The 23580-nt window shown below is 35.0% G+C and overlaps 1 protein-coding gene across 1 annotated transcript in view; it reads left to right on the top strand.

The window, feature by feature from the left end:
• LOC110134605 (bifunctional heparan sulfate N-deacetylase/N-sulfotransferase 4) overlaps nucleotides 1-23580 on the top strand; it is a 289078-nt gene that overhangs the window by 126643 nt on the left and 138855 nt on the right. The window contains exons 3-4 of the mRNA XM_020889220.2: nucleotides 14648-14735; nucleotides 21160-21314. Of these exons, the coding sequence (XP_020744879.1) occupies nucleotides 14648-14735; nucleotides 21160-21314 (243 nt within the window). The remainder of the gene's footprint in view (nucleotides 1-14647; nucleotides 14736-21159; nucleotides 21315-23580) is intronic.

The raw sequence follows: 23580 nt of genomic DNA, 5'->3' as shown, positions 1-23580 counted from the left end.
CAGGAGCTTTCCATTTTCAAAACTCTTAAGTTTTGTCAGAGGAAGGGAGAGACCTGCTAAAAGATGATTTGTCTACCAACACAGGAAATATCCACCTTAAAATAGTTATACCACGAATTACAATACACTTAGGTTATAAACAAATCTATGTAGATAATGACATGTGTATTTCACACTTATTTAAAAAAACAAAACACCGATATATCTTTTCCTTGCTGGCATTATATTGAGAAGATTCTACTACATATGAATTTAAACAATAAAGGAGATTTAATACCTCAAATGTATATAATTTGACACATGACTTGATACTTAGCCTTTGGAAATGATTTTTTGACATGCATTTAAAAATGTATGTATCTGAATGTGTATTTGCAAAATATTAACCTATGTAGTATATGAAAGCTTTCCAAACATTTATGGAATTGATCATGCAAATTTTAACTAATCTAGATTTATTCAGATATGGTAAAATAACATGAAAATAAAATACAGAAATGTTTTCACCCAGAGACTATTTACTTATTTGCATAATTTTTAAAGGGGCACATTATATTAGCAAGACCTAGGAGACTGCTTTGAAGATAGAAGTGGTTTGATAAATGTTTGCTGAAGTACAGTTACTTATAAAGTTTTTGGTATTTCCTTAAATCTATTTGCTGGCTACAGATAGATGTGTTTATTTACAAATATTTTTTTCTCATTTCACCTGTTCAAATAAGCTAACTACTGAATTTATGCTATTACAATGAATAAATGAAAGACTAATTCTAGGTTCAATTCTATTATCAACAATAACCTTTTATTGCTTGTTTTCTAAGCCATCAAGGGAGTGTCCTTGAATTTTTTAATTTGACATTTCTGTCCTTTTATCCAAAAATATCAATATTCTGAAATAATGATGCTTTTTAAAAGTTAAGCAAATAAGTTGTCATCCACTACCTTAAAAGAGTAGACCCTAATAATAAATAATAAATTTGCTAATAAATGTAGTGGGTTTATTAATCTATTAGCTAAACTATGTATTCTAAAATAGATATCCTTATCCAGAAAGACAGTGAGAGTCTATTTTCTTGGGCTCTAGAATCACTGCAGGTGTGACTGCAGCCATGAAATTAAAAGATGCTTACTCCTTGGAAGGAAAGCTATGACCAACCTAGATAGCACATTAAAAAGTATAGACATCACTTTGCTGACAAAGGTCCATATAGTCAAACTATGGTTTTTCCAGTGGTCATGTGTAGATGTGAGAACTGGGTCATAAAGAAGGCTGAGTACTGAAGAATGGATGCTTTTGAACTGTGGTGTTGGAGAAAACTCTTGAGAGTCCCTTGGACTGCAAGGAGATCCAACCAGTCCATCCTAAAGGAGATCAGTCCTGGGTGTTCATTGGAAGGACTGATGTTGAAGCTGAAACTCCAATACTTTGGCCACCTGATGCGAAGAGCTGACTCATTTGAAAAGACCCTGATGCTGGGAAAGATTGAGGGCAGGAGGAGAAGGGGATGACAGAGGATGAGATAGTTGGATGGCATTACCCACTTGGACATTAGTTTGTGCAAGCTCCCGGAGTTGGCAGTTGACAGGAAAGCCTGACGTGCTGCAGTCCATGGGGCCGCAAAGAGTCGGATATGACTTGAGTGACTGAACTGACTATTCAAAAAGAAAACAAATATATTTACTATGGGACATAAAAAATATGTTTGTGCATATATATTTCACATGCCACCTAATCTACATGTTATACAATTTTTTGGTAGCCAATAAAGTCAATGATTCATCTTTGTTCAAATCATTCATAGCATATCAATCTGCTGAATCATTACTACACACAACTATTTTCACCTTTAAAATCTTACTTTGCCCCAGTGGTTACTTCAGTTGAGAAGATTAGTTCTTTTTAAATTAGTAACAGAAAGTCAATAAAAATTTAAAATGTATAATTTGTAGTTTTCAAGTACAGTCTTAATGAAATAACTCTAGAAATAGGAAAAGCTTGATACTGGAAAGACATACTGGTTTTCACTAGAAGTTTGTTTATATTTTGAATAGAGAACAACTGAGTGAAATCACAGGGAAGATGAGGAGAGACTATACCTTTCTAAGAAAAAGTGGATAAAAACCTGCAGACAACTTGATGCTTTTAGTAAAGCATCCCTTGCCCCTGTGGGACATGAATGATGGAAATTGACAAGGGAGTTATTTGTTTGTTTGTTTTTTATTTTGAATGAAATGTCTGCAGAGACAAAAATGATTGGTTCCAGGAAATTTTTAGGAGAATTATTATAGGACCAACATGTCTGCCAAAGCTGTGGCAGAAATCTCTGAAGCCTGTCTCCCAGACAGAGTCACAAAGTTCAGATGTTTCCAAGGTGCATCCATGAAAGAATGGGGAGTTATATAAAAATGAGAATAGAAAGTACACCTTCTGTATTCAAGAAACACTTGGAAATTGTTGCAATTTTTAGTGAAAATGATATGATATAATATGGCTAATAAGTGAATACCTCGCAAGTGGTCAAGCAGATGGCAAGAGTGAACATTGCCATTTTAGGAATCAATGAACTAAAGTGGGTCGGAATGGCAAATTTAATTCAGATGACCATTATATTTACTACTGTGGGCAAGAATCCCTTAGAAGAAATGGAGTAGCCCCCATAGTCATCAAAAGAGTCTGAAATGCAGTACATGGGTGCAATCTCAAAGATGATGGAGTGACGGTTCGTTTCCAAGGCAATACATTCACAATCTCAGTAATCTTGCAGCAAAATGGAGAAGCTTTACACCTTTCAGCAAAAACAAGAACTGGGACTGATTGTGGCTCAGATCATGAGCTCCTTATTGCAAAATTCAAACTTAAATTGAAGAAAGAATGGCCACTAGGCCATTCAGATATGACTTAAATCAAGTCCCTTGTGATTATACAGTGAAAGTGATTAATAGATTCAAGGGATTAGATCTGGTAGACAGAGTGTCTGAAAAACTATGAACAAAGGTTGTAACATTGTACAGAAGGTGGTAACCAACCCATCCTCAAGAAAAAGAAATGCAGGAAGGCAAAGTGGCTATCTTAGGAGGCTTTACAAATAGATGAGAAAAGAAGAGAAATGAGAGGATAACCACTGTGGTGTGATAACTCGCCTAGAGTCAGACATCCTAGAATGTGAAATTAAGTGGGCCTTAGGAAGCATTACTGCGAATAAAGCTACTGGAGGTGATGGAATTCCAGCCGAGCTATTTAAAATACTAAAATATGATGCTGTTAAAGTGATGCACATAATATATCAGCAAATTTGGAAAACTCGGCAGTGGCCACAGAACTCTAAAAGTGTTCATTCCAATCCCAAAGAAGGGAAATGCCAAAGAGTCTTCAAACTACCATACAGTTGTGCTCATTTCACATGCTAGTAAGGTTATGCTCAAAATCCTTCAAGCTAGGCTTCAGTAGTATGTGAACTGAGAACTTCCAGACATACAAGCTGGATCTAGAAAAGGCAGAAGAACAAGAGATCATATTGCCAACATTTGTTGGATCATAGAAAAAGCAAGAGAATTCCAGAAAAAATCTGCTTCCTTGACTACACTAAAGTCTTTGACTGTGTGGATCACAACAACATGTGAAAAATTCTCAGAGACGGGAATTCCAGATCACCTTACCTGTCTTCTGAAAAACCTGTAGGCAGATCAAGAAGCAACAGTTAGAACTGGACATGGAACAATGGACTGATTCCAAATTAGGGAAGGAGTACGTCAAGGCTGTTGTACTGTCACCCTGCTTATTAACCTCTATTCAGAGTGAAGTGAAGTAATAGTTGCTCAGTCGTGTCTGACTCTTTTCAACCCCGTGGACTGCCCATGGAATTCTCTAGGCCAGAATACTGGAGTGGGTAGTCTTTTCCTTCTCCAGGGGATCTTCCAAACCCAGGGATCAAACCCAGTTCTTGTGCTTTGCAGGCAGATTCTTTACCAGCTGAGCCACAAGCGAAGCCCAAGAACACTGGAGTGGGGAGCCTATCCCTTCTCCAGGGGATCTTCCTGACCCAGGAATCGAACCAGGGTCTCTCACATTGCAGGCAGACTCTTTACCAATTGAGCTATCAGGGAAGCCCTTCTATTCAGACTATACCATGCCAAATGCCAGGCTGGGTGAATCACAAGCTGGAATCAAGATTGTCAGGAGAAATATCACCAATGTGAGATATGCAAAAGATACCACTCTAATGACAGAATGTGAAGAAGAACTAAAGGGCCTCTTGGTGAGGTTGAGAGAGGTTAGTGAAAAAGCTGGCTTGAAACTCAAAACAACATTCAAAAAAACTAAGATCATGACATTGGTCCTATCTATTTCCTGGCAAATAGATGGGGAAAAACTGGACGCAGTGACAGATTTTATTTTCTTGGGCTCCAAAATCACAATGGGTGGTGACTGCTGCTGTGAATTTAAAAGGAGCTTGCTCCTTGGAAGGAAAGCTATGATAAACCTAGACAGTATATTAAAAATCACAGCCATTACTTACCAGAAAAAGTCTGTATAGTCAAAGCTATGGTTTTCCAGCAGTCATGTACAGATGTGAGTGTTGGACCACAAAGAAGGCTGAGCATTGAAGAATTGATGCTTTTGAACTGTGGTGCTAGAGAAGCCTCTTGAGAGTCCCTTGGACAGCAAGGAGAGCAAACGAGTCAATCTTAAAGGATATCAACATTTAATATTCATTGGAAGGACTGATGCTAAAGCTCCAATATTCTGGCCACATAGTGTCAAGAGCCTATTCATTGGAAAAGAACCTGATGTTGGAAAAAGATTGAAGTCAGGAGGAGAAAGGGGTGACAGAAGATGAGATGTTTAGATGGCATCACCAACTCAATGCACATGAGTTTGAGCAAACTTCGAGAGATAGTGAAGGACAGAGGAGCCTGGCGTACTGCAGCCCATGGGTCACAAAGAGTTGAACACAACATAGTGACTGAACAACAAAAGTGAATACCTTGGCATTGAAGAAATTTGCAATTGCATGTGAGAAGAGACTATTTCTAGAAATGAAATTAGGTAAGTCAGTGACAATACCAGCCAACAATTACTGAATATCTGTATTGTGCCAAGAACTGTTATAAGAGCCCTCAAACTTGCACTGAATGACGAGAGATTAAAGAATTCGAAATGGAGATTGTGAACAAAGACAGAGCATGATTCCTAAGGAAGAATGCCAGTATCTGACCTTGATTAAGACAACTGCTTTAGAAACTTTCATTTTTAAGGCCTAAAATATAAAATGAGAATTTTGATCTTGAAATAAAACATAATTTTGGTAATGAAAACAGATTAATCGTTGATTTTAGTCACTTTTTATCAAGATGCTCCAAGAAGTAACATCATATTTATCAAAAGGGTAATTGTTATTTCTAAGTATATTTCCACAGTTTCATAATACTAAGAAATTGATTTTGTTCTGAGGCTCTTGTGGGATAACAAATCCTGAAATAAAGGAAAAGAACTCTTCTTCTACAGAATGCATGCAGATAGTTAATGCACTTATAACAACTGAGTACATGTGCAGAACACATTTTTTATAAATTCACAGCTATTATATTTTGCAACTTGCTTTGGATACTATATAGGAAACCTGTTTGATCAGGCTATCATGACCCCAGGAAACAGCTCTACCTCCAAAGTATTAACCACCTGTCTAATGTTTTTTCCTAAGACTGTAGCTTAAAATTAGGCAGGTAGGAGTGTGCATTGCTGGCAAATAGTTTGGGGGGAAAGCTAAGTCAGGTACAAAATGTTTCCTACTATAGTCTTTAGCATGTTAATGTGAATTGAGAACTTCCCAAGAGCTACAGCTTCCCAGGTGGTGCTTGTGGTAAAGAAACCCACTTACCAATGCAGGTAGATGTGGCTTCAATCCCTGGGTTGGGAAGATTTCCCTTGAGGAAGGCACAGCAACCCTCTCCAATATTCTTCCCTGGAGAATCCCGTGGATAGAGGAGCCTGGTGGGCTACAGCCCATGGGGTCTCCAACAGTTGGACCTGACTGAAGCAACTTAGCATGCAAGAGATATATAATAGAGTGTTTCCCAAACATTTTGAATGTGGAATTACCTTTCTTGGAATTATTAAATTTTACAGACCTAGTGACACACAGTTCACTGTTTGGAAATGTGTAATCAGGAACTCTTGTTTCACAGGTTGCTGTCTGTTACACAATAAAACCGTCCATGCTAACCCACTATTAAAGGCAGCCCAAGCGTTCACACTTCAAGGACCCCAGGCTAGCTCTGAAGGTAATGATTCTGTCTCTGCATAGTGCAGACATAGCAGGACAAAACATTTCTATCAGGTAAGCTCTCCAACACAGCAGTCAGGTTTATGCAGGGTGATTCAGATTACATATTAAAAGTTTCAAACTAACACAGAGAGAATTGGGGTCCAGTTTTGAATCTTGGGAAATATTCTGAGTTCTAAACGACTTTGGTCCCATCCTCACCTAAAGAAAGGTCTGACATTGTTTTGTTGTTTATGTGTATGTTTCTCTCAGCTCTCTGATTCCTTAGATTCCTGAGGCTATCTTTCAGTCATTGGGCTTACAATGACCAGTTTCATTCTACATCCCCAAAGAAGTCCTAATATAAAATAGTTCTGTCTCACTATTCTTTTATCATTTACTTAAACACTTCAGCCTAGTGCAAATGAGACAATTATTCTTGTCATTACTCTATAAAATCCTTTGAAATAATCATACTACATGAATCATGTATTCTGTTATACACATATCTTTGTACAACTCAAAAAATTCTTATAGACCATTATGGAGACTTAGGACCAAAGCATATGGAAAAAATTAAATAATATAATTGAAGGGGAGACTTAAAAGAACTAATAAAGGAAAAACCCAGAAGTTCAAGAGATAATATCTTACGGGTCTTACGAGTACATATTTGATTTGAATTTATTTATTTGATTCAAAATCCCAATCAATTAGGTAGAATATGAAAAATATGGAAACAGAAACACAGAGAGTAGGGCATACTCACAGTCTAAGATGACCTTTGTGGACTGAACCTGAGGATAGTGTTGAAGAGGAACTGGGGCAGTATTTCACCAACTTTATTAAATTTTTCTGATTCCAGGGAGACAACCAGAGGACTAATAAAAAAGCAGAAGCAGAAATTTATTTCATATACTTCCAGATTGGACTGAAGTCGGTGCCTTAGAATCCTGTGGACACATATACCAGATACCAATGACATTCCCCCAATGATCAAAGTATGGGGCACAAGAGAAATTCAACCACAGTCACTGGAAAGGGAGTGAAAGACACATGGGGTGCTTTGCTGATACAATCAAATAAAGTCTACAATATTCTAAACGCACTTCAAGCTTAATGATTTATATCACCTTCATTGTGTTCTTTGATAATCAAACAGAAAATGCAAACTCTTCACATACATGACATGAATTAATATTATTTTACAAGGTCAAACCAGTTTTCAAATTTTTCCTTCCCTTTGCCTGTATCTTTTAATCAGTATCAATGTTTAACCTTCTGGTATCCGAAAAACATTCCTGGTATGTTGAGACCACTCCCCTACTAATACATACACGACCTTTGCATATTGGTACCTATATGCTATGTGTATTTGAAAGTAATGATGACATAGGACTTTAAACTTTAAACTCTGTTTTTCATACTAGGGATGGTTGGGGAAGAAATATGTACTGTAGCCATGGGAGTATTGATTTTTCCCTCAAAACTTTTCTCAACTTTTCCCTCACCTCACTGAAAGTCAGAAAGCTGAATCATTAATGAAATCACTCCACTTTACTTCCCACATCAGCTTATCAATAATTATACTTTTACTTCTTTCCATACCCAGTACCACCAGTAGAAGCCATGCCTTTATTCTCTGTTACTGGAGCTACTGCAAAAGCCTCCTGAATGAGTTCCCTATTTTCTTTACAGTTTTCCTATGATTCCTTCACAGTCAAGAGCCAGGGAAATCAATTTAAACTATAAATCATATGCTAGGTGCGGTGAATTAGACTGTGTATTAATAAATAACAATAATTAATGATCAAAATGTAGGTCTTCTATCGTAGTTTCAATAATAGCATATACTGCATTAGCATATTATAATAATATAACAATAGCATATAATATATAACATTAAAAAAACTAAGATTATGGCATCTGGTCCCATCGATTCGTGGCAAATAGATGGGGAAACAATGGAAATGGTGGCAGATTTTATTTTCTTGGACTCCAAAATCACTGCAGACAGTGACTGCAGCCATAACATTAAAAGAAGCTTGCTCCTTGGAAGGAAAGCTATGTCCAACCTAGACAGCACATTAAAAAGTATAGGCATCACTTTGCTGACAAAGGTCCATATAGTCAAGCTATGATTTTTCCAGTAGTCATGTGCAAATGTGAGAGCTTTGTCATAAAGAAGGCTGAGTGCTGAAGAACTGATGCTTTTGAACTATGGAGTTGGAGAATCCTCTTGAGAGTCCCTTGGACTGAAAGGAGATCAAGCCTGTCAATCCTAAAGGAAATCAGTCCTGAATATTCACTGGAAGGACTGATGCTGAAGCTGAAACTCCAATACTTTGGCCACCTGATGCAAAGAACTGATTCATTGGAAAAGACTCTGATGCTGGGAAAGATTGAGGGCAAGAGAAGAAAGGGATGACAGAGGATGAGATGGTTGGATGGCATCACCGACTCAGTGGACATTAGTTTGAGAAAACTCTGGGAGACAGTGAAGGACAGGGAAGCCTGACATGCTGCATGCAGTTCATGGGGTTGAAAAGAGTGGGGCATGACTTAGCTAGTGAACAACAATAATAATTGTTTTAACATTAACAATAAAAAATTCAATTAAAGAATTATTTGATTGATTTACCACGTGTTTAAAAAGAGTGTCTAAAAAGAGTGATAACAATATACAAAGTAGTTTTGTCTGTCAGACACTTTCTGTCTCCACAACCTGAGGTAGCTTATTTAGGCTCTTTGCAGTTTCTTTCCCCACTTGTAAAATAGGGCTATTAAAGGGATCATGGAGAGACTTGAAGAGATATTTCAAGTGGAGTGCTTCTAATAGTGCCTAACAGTACCTTACACTTGGTAAGTGCTCAATTATGCTAGATATTATTGCCACCATTCTCCACTGTGTCCTTAGTATCTAGAAGAATGCCTAAAACAAGAATCAGGGGTCCAATATCAATACTGTTTGAATGGACACATGAGTGAAAAACAGCACAAGGAGGTAGAGAGCCAGAGCTCCAGATTCCTGGCTTCCTGGAGACTTAAGTAAGAGAAGCTAGATAGCAGTGGAACACTTAGATGGTGGCCAGAAAGCAAGAGGATAACTGCTCTGAAACAGTATGGTGTTTTTCTACCTGGCCAGTTGTGCTTCAAATTGATTCTGATTTCAACAGAAGGACCTCCAAGCCCCAAACCTTTCTCCCCATAAGAAACCCCCACATCTCTTCACTATTGTCAGAAGACTGCATTCATTCTTCCTTGATTAACTCACCCACTCCACAATCAGAGGTAATCTGCCCCACATAAAATTATTTAGAAGATTCAGCATATTGGTATAATGTTTTGTCACAACTTAAATTATATCAGACAGTTTCCTCTTTGACTAGCAATAAGGGTTTATCAGGAAAAGGAAGAGAATAGATTTCTGAAGGAATGGAGATTTCTCTTAAGGGGAAAAGAGATGAGCAAAACAGAGGCACAAACCATCAATGACAAACTTCAAAAGCTTCATATTTTAACCCCGGGTCAGACCTATCCGTCTTCCTTTGTATGTTGACAAATAGTCTCTGCACAAAAGTTCATGAAATTCTGAGTCTGTTTCAACCTGGGTGGGCACACAGACTTACTCTAGTGAGACCTGAGGTTAAAGTCAGATCAAATGTTTAGGCAAACATGCTCAATTTTGGCACTCTTGCTTTGTTACCTGATTGGATCATTTAAACTTTCCATGAAGCATTTTTTTCCCTACTTGGAAAATAGTATAGACGTCACCTCTTCTGATTCCCACATCAAGAGCTTGTAAGGATAAATGTGCTTGGTTGTTCCGTTGTGTCCGACTGTGTGACCCCCTGGTCTGCAGCCCACCAGGCTCCTCTGTCCATGGAATATAAACAAGAATACTGGGGTAGGTTGCCACTTCCTACTCCGGGGGATCTTCCCGACCCAGGAACTGAACCCGTGTCTCTTGCATCTCCTGAAAGCTGATTCTTTACCACTGCGACATCTGGGAAGCCCTGTAAGGATAAATAGGACACCATCTTGAATTACTGAAAGTAATAAAAGACTGTCCAAGCAAGACCAAAACTATCACCCTTTGGTGTTTAATTTGAAATTCTGGAAGTGTAAGCCTTCTTTACCAAAGTATGTATATAGTCATGGCTTATTAATTATGTACACATAGGGAAAGGGTTAGCCTGATGGTAAATAATCTGAATGTCAGGATAGCTTAAAATGTATGCAGTATACCTTGAAATTAATACAAACAGTGCAATCAATACAATTAATACAAATATGAACAATATTTCCTGAAGTTCCTTGATGGCTATAATCTCCAGTTTGAAGTTATAAGAATCACCATCATAAACACAGATTCCTAGGCTCCATCCTATTCTCCAAATCAGAATACCCAGAAAATGGACTTGGAAAGAGCATCCTGGTGATTCATTTCATTTCTTATGGGTAAGCTGGAAACAACTGCTTGAGCTTTCTTAAGAACCAGCAGGGGTCTATAATGAAATGCATGTCCTTGAGTCCCATCATGGACAGATTAAATCAATAATTCTTCAAGTGGGTGCACAGAACTGACAATTTTAGCAGTCTCCTCTAGAAAATATTATGTGTGATGAAGTTTGAAAAACATTGCTCTCTTCATTATTTTGCAGTAAGACAAAGTTGTACTTGTTTTATTAAACACTGAGGAACTCATTAGAAGAATATTAAATGAATGCAAGTATGTTTATTAAAATAATGAATTTTTGCTTTTACTTAAATAAGTTATATATTTATTTTCTTTAGTATCCAAATGACTTAGTGAGTCCTTCATGGATAATGCAAGGAAAACCTTTAAAGCAGTTTATATATATATTTTATGACTTATAAACTATTAAAGAAAATAAAGTTTATTATCCAAATGTTTAATATATTTTATTTTGCATATATTTTTAAAAGTTAATCAAATTTGCCCACAAAGTATTTTGATAAAATATTATTTCCTATACTTTATTATTTGATTTTTATCTCAAATTGAGACATATTATTTCTAGCCCATTAACAAGTTTTTCTAAAATAAAGTGTTCTTTTTTTGCTTTACTGTATTTTATTTATTCATAATCTTATATTTTTATTTTTCCTGTTTGATATTTCCTGACATTTTACATTTTTCCTGTATTTTAATCCTTTATTTTTCTACATTTTTTCTTTAATTTTCATGATTCAATGCTTTTTTCTTTTACATTTATTTCTGACTTTTATTTTTTAAGTTATATCTATTTTATACATATTAATTTATTTGTTCTATTTTTTTTTTTACCATTGAAAGACATGGAACCATTCTTTCCTTGAATTTTTAAACTCAAAGAACATTTAGTTTTAATGTTCCTACTTCAACAATGAAGTAGGAAATTTTGAATCTTTTAGAATCTTCTTCTTTTTATCCATTTGTTTTGTTTTTGCTTATAGAAATTGTTATTTTACTCCAAATTAATCAAGATTACATGGTTGGAGGTTGTGACTAGACAACTCTAATTCTTTTAAAAATGGAAAGGTCTGTCAAATTCTTCATATAGCTAAGTAGCTCCAGTGGAAGAAAACCCATCTGCCCTTGCCTGTGAGAGCCTGTCTTACTACATAATTTACAATTTAAGATTATAAGCCATCCATGTTATAAATGTGTTGGTGAAATATAGAATCCTATCTATATCATGTAATTGTATGGCCCATGAGCCATTTTTATCATTTTACCATCATAAAAAAATGTTAGCAATAAAAATAAATGAAACTAATTCAGTAGGTTGCTGTATTTAATATGGCTTTTTTATTATATTTTAAATGTCTTCCACATATATGAAAATATATTTAGCAGCATGGCATATGTAAAATAAGCAGTAAAGGAAAATGATGCAAATCTTAAGAAAAACAATTTAGGATGTTACTTTGGGGGATGAGAAAAGGAAAAGCCTTAAGGCATCAGGGAAGACCTACTAACAGGTGATGTTTGGGCCAAGATTTAAAAATGGGGAAGGCTGAAAAATGGGATGAGGAACAACTAGACACTTTTCAGGACCAAAAAACAAACAAAAAAAAAAACAGAAAAGACATGGAAAAATGTAGAAGATGGGGAATAATACAGAGGACAGGGTGATTTACAGGTAGCTTAAACATGGAGACACCACTGATACCTACCTTGTGGTAAGAGATTGCCATATTAAGTAGTCATCAACAGCATTTTTCAAGATTTTAGTATGTACCAGGCACTTAGCTAAGCACTTTGTATGCCTTATACAATGTAATCTTCACAATAATTGTGTGAAACAAGTGTTAAGCAGGATCCCGTTTCACAGATAAGGGAAAAGATAATAAGAAGTGAAATGACCAACAAAGCTGAGTCCCTAATTGAATGGCTTCCGTGACCATAAGGGTGAAGTGCATTGCTGTCTTTGGGATGTTAGCATGACTGCACAGTGTGGAATAGAGGAAGGTGGGAATACCGTTAGCAGCCTGTAGTGTTTTAAAGCCCAAGAAAAAGACATATAGGTCTGCCTAAAGTTGGCGGCACACTGACTGGGAAAAAAATAGATCATTTGAGCTTTTTAGATGGCCCTTAAGAAAGCATCAAGTGGGCCCACTTTCTCAGCCTAAATTAAATGTGTTACTGCATCTATCACAACATGCTCTAGATTTCTTTTGGAGCTCTTACGATTTGTAATTTTGCATTTGGGGGATCCTCTATTTAATAGAGGATCTTGCTCTCCCTCTCAGTAAAGCCCAAGGTTACAGAGGCTATGCTTACCAAACCTCACACTGTATCCATCTAGAATAAATATTTACTGAATTTAAGAATGGTTGGTGGATTAATAAATGTGGAATAAAGAATGATTTCAAGAACAGAGACGGAGTGGATGGGGATGGAGTGGTGAGAATAGGGGAAGGAAGAACTTAATAAATTTAAATTTTGAGAAAAAACCCAAAACTATTTCAAGATATGGAAGCTCAGTGATTGTGCATTGAATTAAACAAGAAACACAGAAAAAAAAAAAAACTTCCTAAATGCATGATTTTAAAAAAAAATTTTAAGGCTGTATTCCAGAATATATACCAATAAGCTCAATTGTTTACTTTTAATTCTACTCTTTTTTTTTCATATATAAATTGCATTTGGGGGGAACTTTTAAAACCTAGTTACACTAGTATGTCTTTTTTTTTTTCCTTTTTCTATTTAGCTGGTGATATTTAAATAAGATTAACCAGGATTATACCCAGTCTAACTGTAATCTTGGATAACTAGGAACCATACAGCTTATCAACCTTATAATTCTCTTTTTTCTTTACAAATTTGCAGGAAAGCCCTCTTAACTCTGGGGGGAATAAAATGTAAAGTTCACTCATGCTCAAAAGAAATTGTCTAAACCTCTGGTCTTTTTTACCTTAAAAGATGGATAGGAGTAACCAAAAAACAGTCTTAGTAATATCTCTAGTTGGAAAGAGTTTCTCACTTCCATCAGAAACAAACTCCCTTTTAAAAATTCATTAAAAAAATTGAAAAAGCATTCTGAATCAATAATCAAATTACATGCCCAAGGATATGAAATTCTGAATTATACTACATATGTCGACATAGAAATAATAGCAGTAGAATGCTTGACAGAAAATTTAAAGGACTAAGTCTGACTCAGAGATTACTGTCCAGATGGTCTTATCCTGTCTACAAGCAAGAGATTGACCTCTCATAATTCCAGAATGAGAAGCTAGGAAACATTTTGCCATGTTTAGAGAATACTTCTTTATGGGATTACTGATTTCCTACCCCCCCTTTCCTTGTTCATATCTCAAGGTCTGTAATTAACATCCTATAAAATATAAATTGCCCTTTAATTTGTAAAATAAAAATCCAAGATTTCAACTCAATAAGTATGCCTTAAAAATGGCAGGAGAGGTTGCACAGTTAAATAAAACACTCAGTTGGAACTCAAACTAAAGTTATCTTCCTATCCCTTACCAACAAATACAGAATTTGTCTAAATCCAACAACTCTGAAAAAATTTCCCCAAGGAAAAGAAGTATAATAATCTAAAATTCAAGAAATGTCTCACATAGAAATGAAAAATGATTTCAGTGCTGTGTGGTTAGAAAATTTCCTCTCAGCAATTTATAATATGCTTAAGACTTAACTGCTTCATAATTTGGTAAACTTCAATAAAAATAATAACAAAAGTGATTATAATACCTGGAATATGAATAGCACTTAACATTAGCTATCAAAACCCCAAAAAGCAACAAAGACCACATTATTTTGTTTCATTCATGCATATGCATTTGAAAAAGAGGCATCCCAAAAGCTTCATATTTATTTTTCTAAAATCATGTTAATTTCTTATTTATTTCAGGCATTACTAGAGACTCAAAATTTACTGCGCACTCAGGTTGCAAATTTTACCTTCAACCTTGGATTTTCAGGGAAGTTTTACCACACAGGTAAGAAGGAGCTTTGTGTTCTCAGGCAGCTGCATATAAATAGGAGAGAGGATTTTTAATGTTTCAAAAGTAGGAGAAATAGATTGTCCAGAGTGATTATGGGAAAAACTTGGGTGCATTATGAGTAGCCAAATCCAAAATCAATGAAACTTGTTTACTTTGGCAAATACTGTTAGAATCAGGGCAAAACAGGAAGAGAAATGACTTAGTCAACTCATTAAAGAAACTATAACCATTGTTCTAAGTGTGTCTATGCGTCCTGTGAAGCATAGAGACCGTGGTGATGAAGATGATGACAATGAGATGATAATGATAATAATAACAATGGACAGTGTTTTAAAATTGTAGGACAATCTAGGGACACACATTTTTAGTGTATTATTTTTCTTTGGAAAACATCTAGTTATAAGAGAGGAATTGCTTCAAAGAAATTTAATAGATTTTATGAGTCATCTTGCTTAATTTATTGTCCCTTCAGGATTTTCCTTAAAAATATTGCAATGATTTGTCCAACATGCATTAAAACCATCACACTCAAACTTGTATTTCTTACCACATCTATCCAATCACAGTTTCATTTCTTTTCAGTCTCAGCCTCCAAACAAATCCTCAAAATGTGATTGGTGCTCATGGACTTATCCATGTTCTGCTATCTTTCACCCCTTTACCCATCTTTACCTCCAGAATTTGACTCATTTTCTGAATAGCAGCATTATAATGGCAGGCACTAGTATGGAGAAAACTATGTGAATAAAAGTGATTGTCTTAATGGCACAAAATGGTGTCTTAGGGCTTGTATTAGGGCAATGCCTACTATCTGCTACTATTTCTGCATCTTTGGTGAAAGCTAAATAATTTGTTTAGGGCTTTGCATTGTTGTTACTTCATAGTATTATAGTAAAAAACATTTCACAGTATTCTCTATACATGCAATTTATTGACTCATTAAAAATATCCCATGCAAAGGTAGTCTTTGATTATCATAAACTCAGTTCATTTACCCAAAGAGGTTTTTTAATGTTTACCCAAAGAGGCTCAGCAGGTTTATTAGAATATTGAAGCAGCAGGGTCATATTGGCTTTTCTTTAATGCTTTTTCCTCCTGCTTTGAAACATGTAAATCTGTTTAAAGTAATAGAAAGAAAATTGGTATTTGGACCAGTTGATAAATGAAATCACTGCATATTTTAAATGGATATCTTGCAGTAAAAGATTTGGGTCATCTCATCTACACAGCCAAAGCAATTCTAGCTTACAATTTTGAAAATAGACATGATTTTATAAACCTTTTTCAAAACCCCCTCAAGAAATGAGTTCAGACCTAAGAATCACTGATTATGAAGTTATAAAACAGATAACTCTACAGACTGTGTCTACTCATGCTGGGGAAAAAATATGGGATTGTTTGGAGTTCACACACAAACAGTACTATTTTGTCTTAAATAGCTGTATAAGAAAAGTAAAAGTCATTCTTCTGGCTGAAATATATCTGGATAACTGCCTCAGCTTTTATTTACTTTTCATATTCAAATCTACTAAACCTGTCAGACATTTGCAGAGTTAATGTTGATAGCAGGTTATAACACTTCCCATTTCTTTTTTATAATCCTGAGCATGTACATTTTACACATCCCACTAGGAAATGAACACACTAGTTAATATCACAGGGACAGTTGTTGGAGGAAGAAACCAAACAATAATAAAAAAAAGATATTTTAATTATATCTCTTAATTGGACCTTATTGACTCTTTATGTTGGTACTGACAATAAAAATAATGAGAGAAACACTATTCTGTTGCTCTGGGATAATGTGCTTTATAGATTCTGCAATATATGTATTTGTAAGTTCTGGAAGCTTAATTACCTTCACATAAATATGAAGCTTTATTTGATTGGCTACATTATGTGTAGAATCATTGAAATGCATCCATGACATTTTCCAAGGGTGCAATCATACTCTAAGTACTTATTTATTCATTTGAGGGTATCAAGGTTTCTTCCAGTTTGGAGTTAAAGATTGATAGTATTCACTTTCCTTAGGACATGCCTCTTCCCTATCTAGTTGCTTCCTATATGGAGGTTTAACTATCAGGAGCTTAACAAATTGAAAAAGTTCTTTCCTTATCTATGCACTTGATTGTGACAGGTAACCATGAGAAGATGGCCTTGTCACAGTCACCCTCTCAGATTCTCCCAGAATGATCTGATTTTCCAATGCGTGAAGATGCTGATTGATGAGTTTCATTGTTTTGAAGACATTTAATCACATATGCCTAGTGTAATAAAGATAGATTCTGCATTCCTAAACTGCTTCACTTATTTGTATTTTCCATGTATTCTTTCCTGTTCAGTTTCTCTGTCCTTCACATGCTGAAAACAATCTTGCCCAAAAAGCACATTCCTGAAAGTCATTCACTCATGGATGCCAAATTGAAAAAGGAAGGACATTCTGCTGATTGAATGTAATAAATAAATAAATAAATAATAATAATAATAAAAGCATGGAGTTCAGAGTATAATCTTTTAGTCTGGAAATATTTTAAAGCATGATTGGAATTGCACAATGAAAGCTCAGTTGAAAAATGGAGACATTACAGGATCAAGATGACTTGTAGGGATGGAGAACTACAAATATTTTGTGTAGGGCAGGATTTCTGGTGACAATCATTACCAGTTTTTGTAATTGACAATAAATTGAATATGACACAAACAATTACCTCGTGTATAATATTTTCAAATTGGATAAATACATGTCTTTTCCATGAGAGTTCATTTTAAATAAAGAGAACAGAACCTTATAAAAAAACTAACTTTTAAATATGAAAGTGAAAAAGTGTTACATTCATTCTCTTTTGTTTGCTTTTGTTTTACTTTATAATGTATTACTTCAAAGACTAGACATTGGAAACGACCTGCTTTTGTTTAAATCTAGGTTCTGACATTATACTAGCTATGTGAACATACACAGGTTACTTTTCTGTGCCTCAATGCCTGCATCTGCAAAATGGGAATAATAATATCTCTCATATAGAACAGTACATAGCATGTCATAGTATGCAAATATTTTTATTACTAAGTATTTTTGTATAAGAATCAAATTTTATTTAAAAATAGTGAATTATTTGCATGTCTCTGTTTTCCAATTTTGGAACTATAGGTAGCTTTTAATCAATTTTCATCATCAAATAATCCTTTTTATTTAGTATATTTAAGTTTAATTTATTCTATACTCACCTATATGGAACTGTGCCAGATTCAATACACGAAGAAAGTTAGAAACCTTTTCCTGACATTTCAGAATTACAATATTTCACATATAATAGCAAATATAAGACAAATATTTTTACAAAACTGACACGATTCTGGAATTTTATGTATCTGATTTTAATGTCACAACTGTGCTGTATGGAAACTAATCTATAGCCAAGAACTAGCTAAACTTATTCTTATTTGGCAGACTGAAAAACTTTTAGAGGCATACTCTTATAATATAACACAGGTACTCCAAAAGCAGAAACAAAGAAATGAGTGCATAAATATTTTACTTCTGAATTAAACACTTTTATCTTCTGGGAATCAGGAAGTAAAATGAGATAAATTTTAAATGAGAATAAAAATTCCATATTTTTAAATTAACAATAATGTAGATTTGAATCTAATCAGGTTAGAGGTAAAAGGGTCCATTTGAACACAGACACCTGAACAGACTATAATTTGTGCTAAATAGTCATGTATGAACTATAAATTATATTCTCACATGTAATTTAATCATATTAGGTATCAAAAAATAAGTATTTATAAATGAGTCAAAAATTTAATGTTTTCATTTAGCTGGATTCAAAAACATTTGAAATTCTTTTTTGATCCCTCAGCATGACTTGATGTAATATTTTTCATTAAGTAATTCTAATGTCATCAGCTTGACTTATGTGGCTTTGAATTATATGACCTGTATAAAATAAGAGAAAGGCTGATGGGAAATTAATCCATGGAGTGAAAAACAAAGAGGTTTTAAACATCACTCCTAATATTGTGGGGAGTGCTTACAAATTACCACACTTTCTGGTATAAAAATTACCAAGATTTTATGATCAGTCATGCATCTGTTTATATCAATAGTCAGAAAAATTATCTTTAAATTTGAGTAATTGACCTCTTTCCTGGTCAAGTATGCATTACATACTTCCTGCTGCTTCCAATAACCATCTGTGGAGTTTAAAGTGAATATAGGCTTTTCTCAGACATTCTATAGTCAAAGCACAACAAAACTGTTGGAGAACTATCAATTCATTCATCTCATGTGACATATAGTAGCTTTTTCTAATCTATGCTCTAGTCTGCTAAATTATGACCATGAGAAACACTTGGTCTGTATTAAAAACACTTCATACTTAAAATCCATCTGAGGAAGTGACAAACTTCTTTTCATTTGGATATCAATATTTGAAATTCTTAATATATTAACAAAACTAATGAATTGTAAGTCAATAATACTAATAATTTTGGCTCAAGTTAACAAAATTAAGAATTTTTGTCTGCTTATCTTATTCATAGAACTTTATCACTTTCCAAACTTTTATTTCTTTACTTTGTTTATAGTAGCAACTATTATAGTAGTAATAGTGCCAATTAAACTTGTTGGTCCTTACACCTTTTGAGAATTATGGATTACAGAATATATACCAAGAATAATGCATACATATAAATACACACAAAAGTTGACATGCACTTAAGCTGATATATGAAGGTTCTAAAATTCAGTGACTACATATTAATATAGACTGAGGTGGAGTTTTCTCTTATTTACTTTCCTGGGGAAGTGGCATGATACAATGCAAGTTAAAAGGATCCAATTTCAGACTTCAAGAATTTGATAATCTAGGTAAGGCAATATTTTTAAGAATGTGTGAAAATATGCAGCTTTAGAACACCACAGGCATAAACCAGTAGATACTATTTTTAAGAAGAAAGTCATCTTAATATTTATGAATCAACAATTCACAATGTTAAGTGCTTTAATAAATTGATCTCATTGATTCTTCGCAAGAGCCCATGAGATAGATTTTTATACCTCCATTTTAAACCAGGAAACTAAGACGCAAACAAATTAACTTATACAAAATCACATAGCCAAGGATACACTTTAACAAATCCATGCTTTAACCATCTCATGGCACTCCTTCATGATTCTTGCTGACTTTACTACAGACACTTGAAAAGGAATATTCAAAGACTCTTGAAAAAATTCCTTTAATATTTTTTAAAGTAAACAATATAAAATCATCATAAAACATACTCTAATTTGAAGAAAAAAATTATCCAAATAAATACACTTCACACTGTAAGCCAGGATTTGTTACTTTGCTTGTTAAGTATCCAGAGACCATATAAGAAACAATTATGTTATTGATTCAGAATATTTTTAAATTGAACTGAATATTATAAAATTGTACAAAAATTATGATTTCATACCATAAAAATGTCCTTGGATTGCTGTAACATAGCTAATTTCCTTGGAACTAGCTTGCTGATGTTATTTTCCTTCCCTTATTTCCCCCTCTTATATGACAAATGGCTTTTTCTATGCATTAGGCATTGTTAACAAATTTTCCTAATAGAGGATGAAAAACTGATACTAGTTTTAAATTCTCAATTCAAGTTTCTATTGTGTTAATTGATTTATTGTTTACATTTTATTAAATTATTATATTGAAATGAGAAATATTTATGTTTGTAATGGTAAGTCTAAAGTATAAGGACACAAACATATTTATACAGTAAGATCTCAACTTTTAAAAAAATAAGTAGAAAAAGATTTAATGAAAAATACAAAAATGCTTCTACTGGTTAGTTCCAAAGATGATTTTTGGTGTCGGTTTTGGTTTTGTTTCTGAGTTTTCTATATCATTGTCTATCCTTTCCACCTATCTTCAGTAAGAATAATTTATAATAAAAAAAATTAACAGACATTATCATTTAAATTTAAAATTTTTCAGTTAAATATTAGGCTTATATACAGAAATATTTTTAAGAGTAAAAAGAATAATCATCTTTGATCAGGTTTCCCCAATGCATCCAATAAAGGAAAGAATTAATAGTTGATAAATTTAAAACAAAAATAAACAGACTAAAACTTGTTCTGTTTTTTGTTGTTGTTGTTACCACCATATGCTAACAAATCTAAACACTGTCAGTGATAAAATATCCCTAAAATCTAAATGTAAACAACATCTGCACATACCCCTTCCCATCCCAACCCCTAATCACACTGCCTCTGATGTAGTTTAGGCTATGGTCATTTCTCTTTTATTAAAACAACACAAAATTGGATTTAGGTATCAGTAGCAAGAAGAATAATCTGACAAACATAACCTTTAAGCTAATACAAATTTTTCACTTAAGCCATTTTTTATACATTTTACAGGGACTGAAGAGGAGGATGAGGGAGATGACCTTTTGCTTCGGTCTGTGGATGAGTTCTGGTGGTTTCCTCACATGTGGAGTCATATGCAGCCCCACCTCTTCCACAATGAGTCATCTTTAGTTGAGCAGATGATTCTCAACAAGGAATTTGCACTGGTGAGTACCTTGTAATGAAGTATTTTTCAAACTCTGAATTGTGATATATTAGTGGATTGTAAAATCAGCTTATTGGGTTCAATCCAATAGAAATAGAATAGAACAGAAAATACCTGAGTGTGCCACAAGTGTTAGGGCTTCCCCGGTGGTGCTAGTGATAAAGAACCCACCTGTCAATGCAGGAGACACGAGAGATGCAGGTTTGATCCCTGGGTCGGGAAGATCCCCTGAAGGAGGGCATGGCAACCCCAGTATTCTTGTCTGGAGAATTCCATGGACAGAGGAGCCTGGCAGGCTACAGTCCATAGGGTTTCAAAGAGTCAGATACAACTGAAGTAATTTATGCCACCATAAGTATTGTGTACGTACTGCTTTGTATTATTTTGTTCCAGGAATGTGTGTGTATGTGTATATGTACTGGGTCATGATGTGCTATAAAATGTATTCAAAAAATTGGGCATTGTCAGAAAGCTATCATCTCCAGCTTTATGAAAGTATTATACCATGAATAGGGAAAACAGTACTTTCTCCATTGTATTCCTTGTTCTTGTTCAGTTGCTAATTCGTGTCCAACTCTTTGTGACTCCATGGACTGCAGCACACCAGGCTTCCCTGTCCTTCACTATCTCCCAGAGTTTGCTCAAACTCATGTTCATTGAATCAGTGATGCCATCCATGGGATTCTCCAGGCAAGAATACTGGAGTAGGTAGTCATTCCCCCTCCAGGGGATCTTTCCAACCCAGGCATTGAACCTGCATCTCTTGCATCTTCTGCATTGGCAGGTGGGTTCTTTACCATCGTACCACCTAAGTCAGATTTTCATTGTATTCCTAGTACATAATAACTGCCCCCTCAAAACATATTTGCTGCAAGGATGAATAAATCAGTTCAGTTCAGTTCAGTTGCTCAGTCATGTCTGACTTTTCGAGACCTCATGGACTGCAGAACGCCAAGCCTCCCTGTCCATCACCAACTCCCAAAGTTTACCCAAACTCATGTCCATTGAGTCAATGATGCCATCCAACCATCTCACCCTCTGTCATCCCCTTCTCCTCCCACCTTCAATCTTTCCCAACATCAGGGTCTTTTCAAATGAGTTAGCTTCTTCACATCAGGTGGCCAAAGTATTGGAGTTTCAGCTTCAACATCAGTCCTTTCAATGAACACCCAGGACTGATCTCCTTTTAGGATGGACTGGTTGAATCTCCTTGCAGTCCAAGGGACTCTCAAGAGTCTTCTCCAACACCACAGTTCAAAAACATCAGTTCTTTAGTGCTCAGTTTTCTTTATAGTCCAACACTCATATCCATACATGACTACTGGAAAAACCATGGCCTTGACTACATGGACCTTTTTTGATAAAGTAATGCCTCTACTTTTTAATATGCTGTCTAAGTTGGTCATAGCTTTTCTTCCAAGGAGCAAGCATCTTTCTTTTAATTTCATGGCTGCAATCACCATCTGCAGTGATTTTGGAATCCAAAAAGATAAAGTCTGCCACTGTTTCCCCATCTATTTGCCATGAGGTGATGGGACCAGATGCCATGATCTTAGTTTTCTGAATGTTGAGCTTTAAGCCAAATTTTTCACTCTCTTCTTTCACTTTCATCAAGAGGTTCTTTAGTTCTTCACTTTCTGCCATAAGGGTGGTGTCATCTGCATATATGAGGCTATTGATATTTCTCCTGGCAATCTTGATTCCAGGAGAATCAAGCACAATGGCAAGCTTGTGCTTCATCCAGCCCAGCATTTCTCATGGTGTACTCCACATATAAGTTAAATAAACAGGATGACAATATACAGCCTTAACGTACTCCTTTTCCTATTTGGAACCAGTCTGTTGTTCCATGTCCAGTTCTAACTGTTGCTTTCTGACCTGCATACAGATTTCTCAAGAGGCAGGTCAGGTGATCTGATAGTCCAATCACTTTCAGAATTTTCCAGAGTTTATTGTGATCCACACAGTCAAAGGCTTTGGCATAGTCAATAAAACGGAAATAGATGTTTTTCTGGAGCTCTCTTGCTTTTTCAATGAATAGATAGATAGATAAATTGAGTCCCTAGAACAATGACTCTGGACCAGTGATTCTCAAACCAAGCATGTATCTTTTTCACTTAGAAGACTTTTTAAAACACATATGCTGGACCAAATCCTGGGGTTTCTGGTTCAGTAGATTGTCAAACAGGCCTGAGAATTTGCATTTCTGACAAATTTACAGAGAATGCCCTTACTGCTTGAACTGTGCTTTGAGAACCATTGCTCTG

This window comes from Odocoileus virginianus, chromosome 21, assembly GCF_023699985.2.
Source record: "Odocoileus virginianus isolate 20LAN1187 ecotype Illinois chromosome 21, Ovbor_1.2, whole genome shotgun sequence".
Classification (NCBI taxonomy): Eukaryota; Metazoa; Chordata; class Mammalia; order Artiodactyla; family Cervidae; genus Odocoileus; species Odocoileus virginianus.
This window is presented reverse-complemented; position numbering and strand designations above follow the sequence as displayed.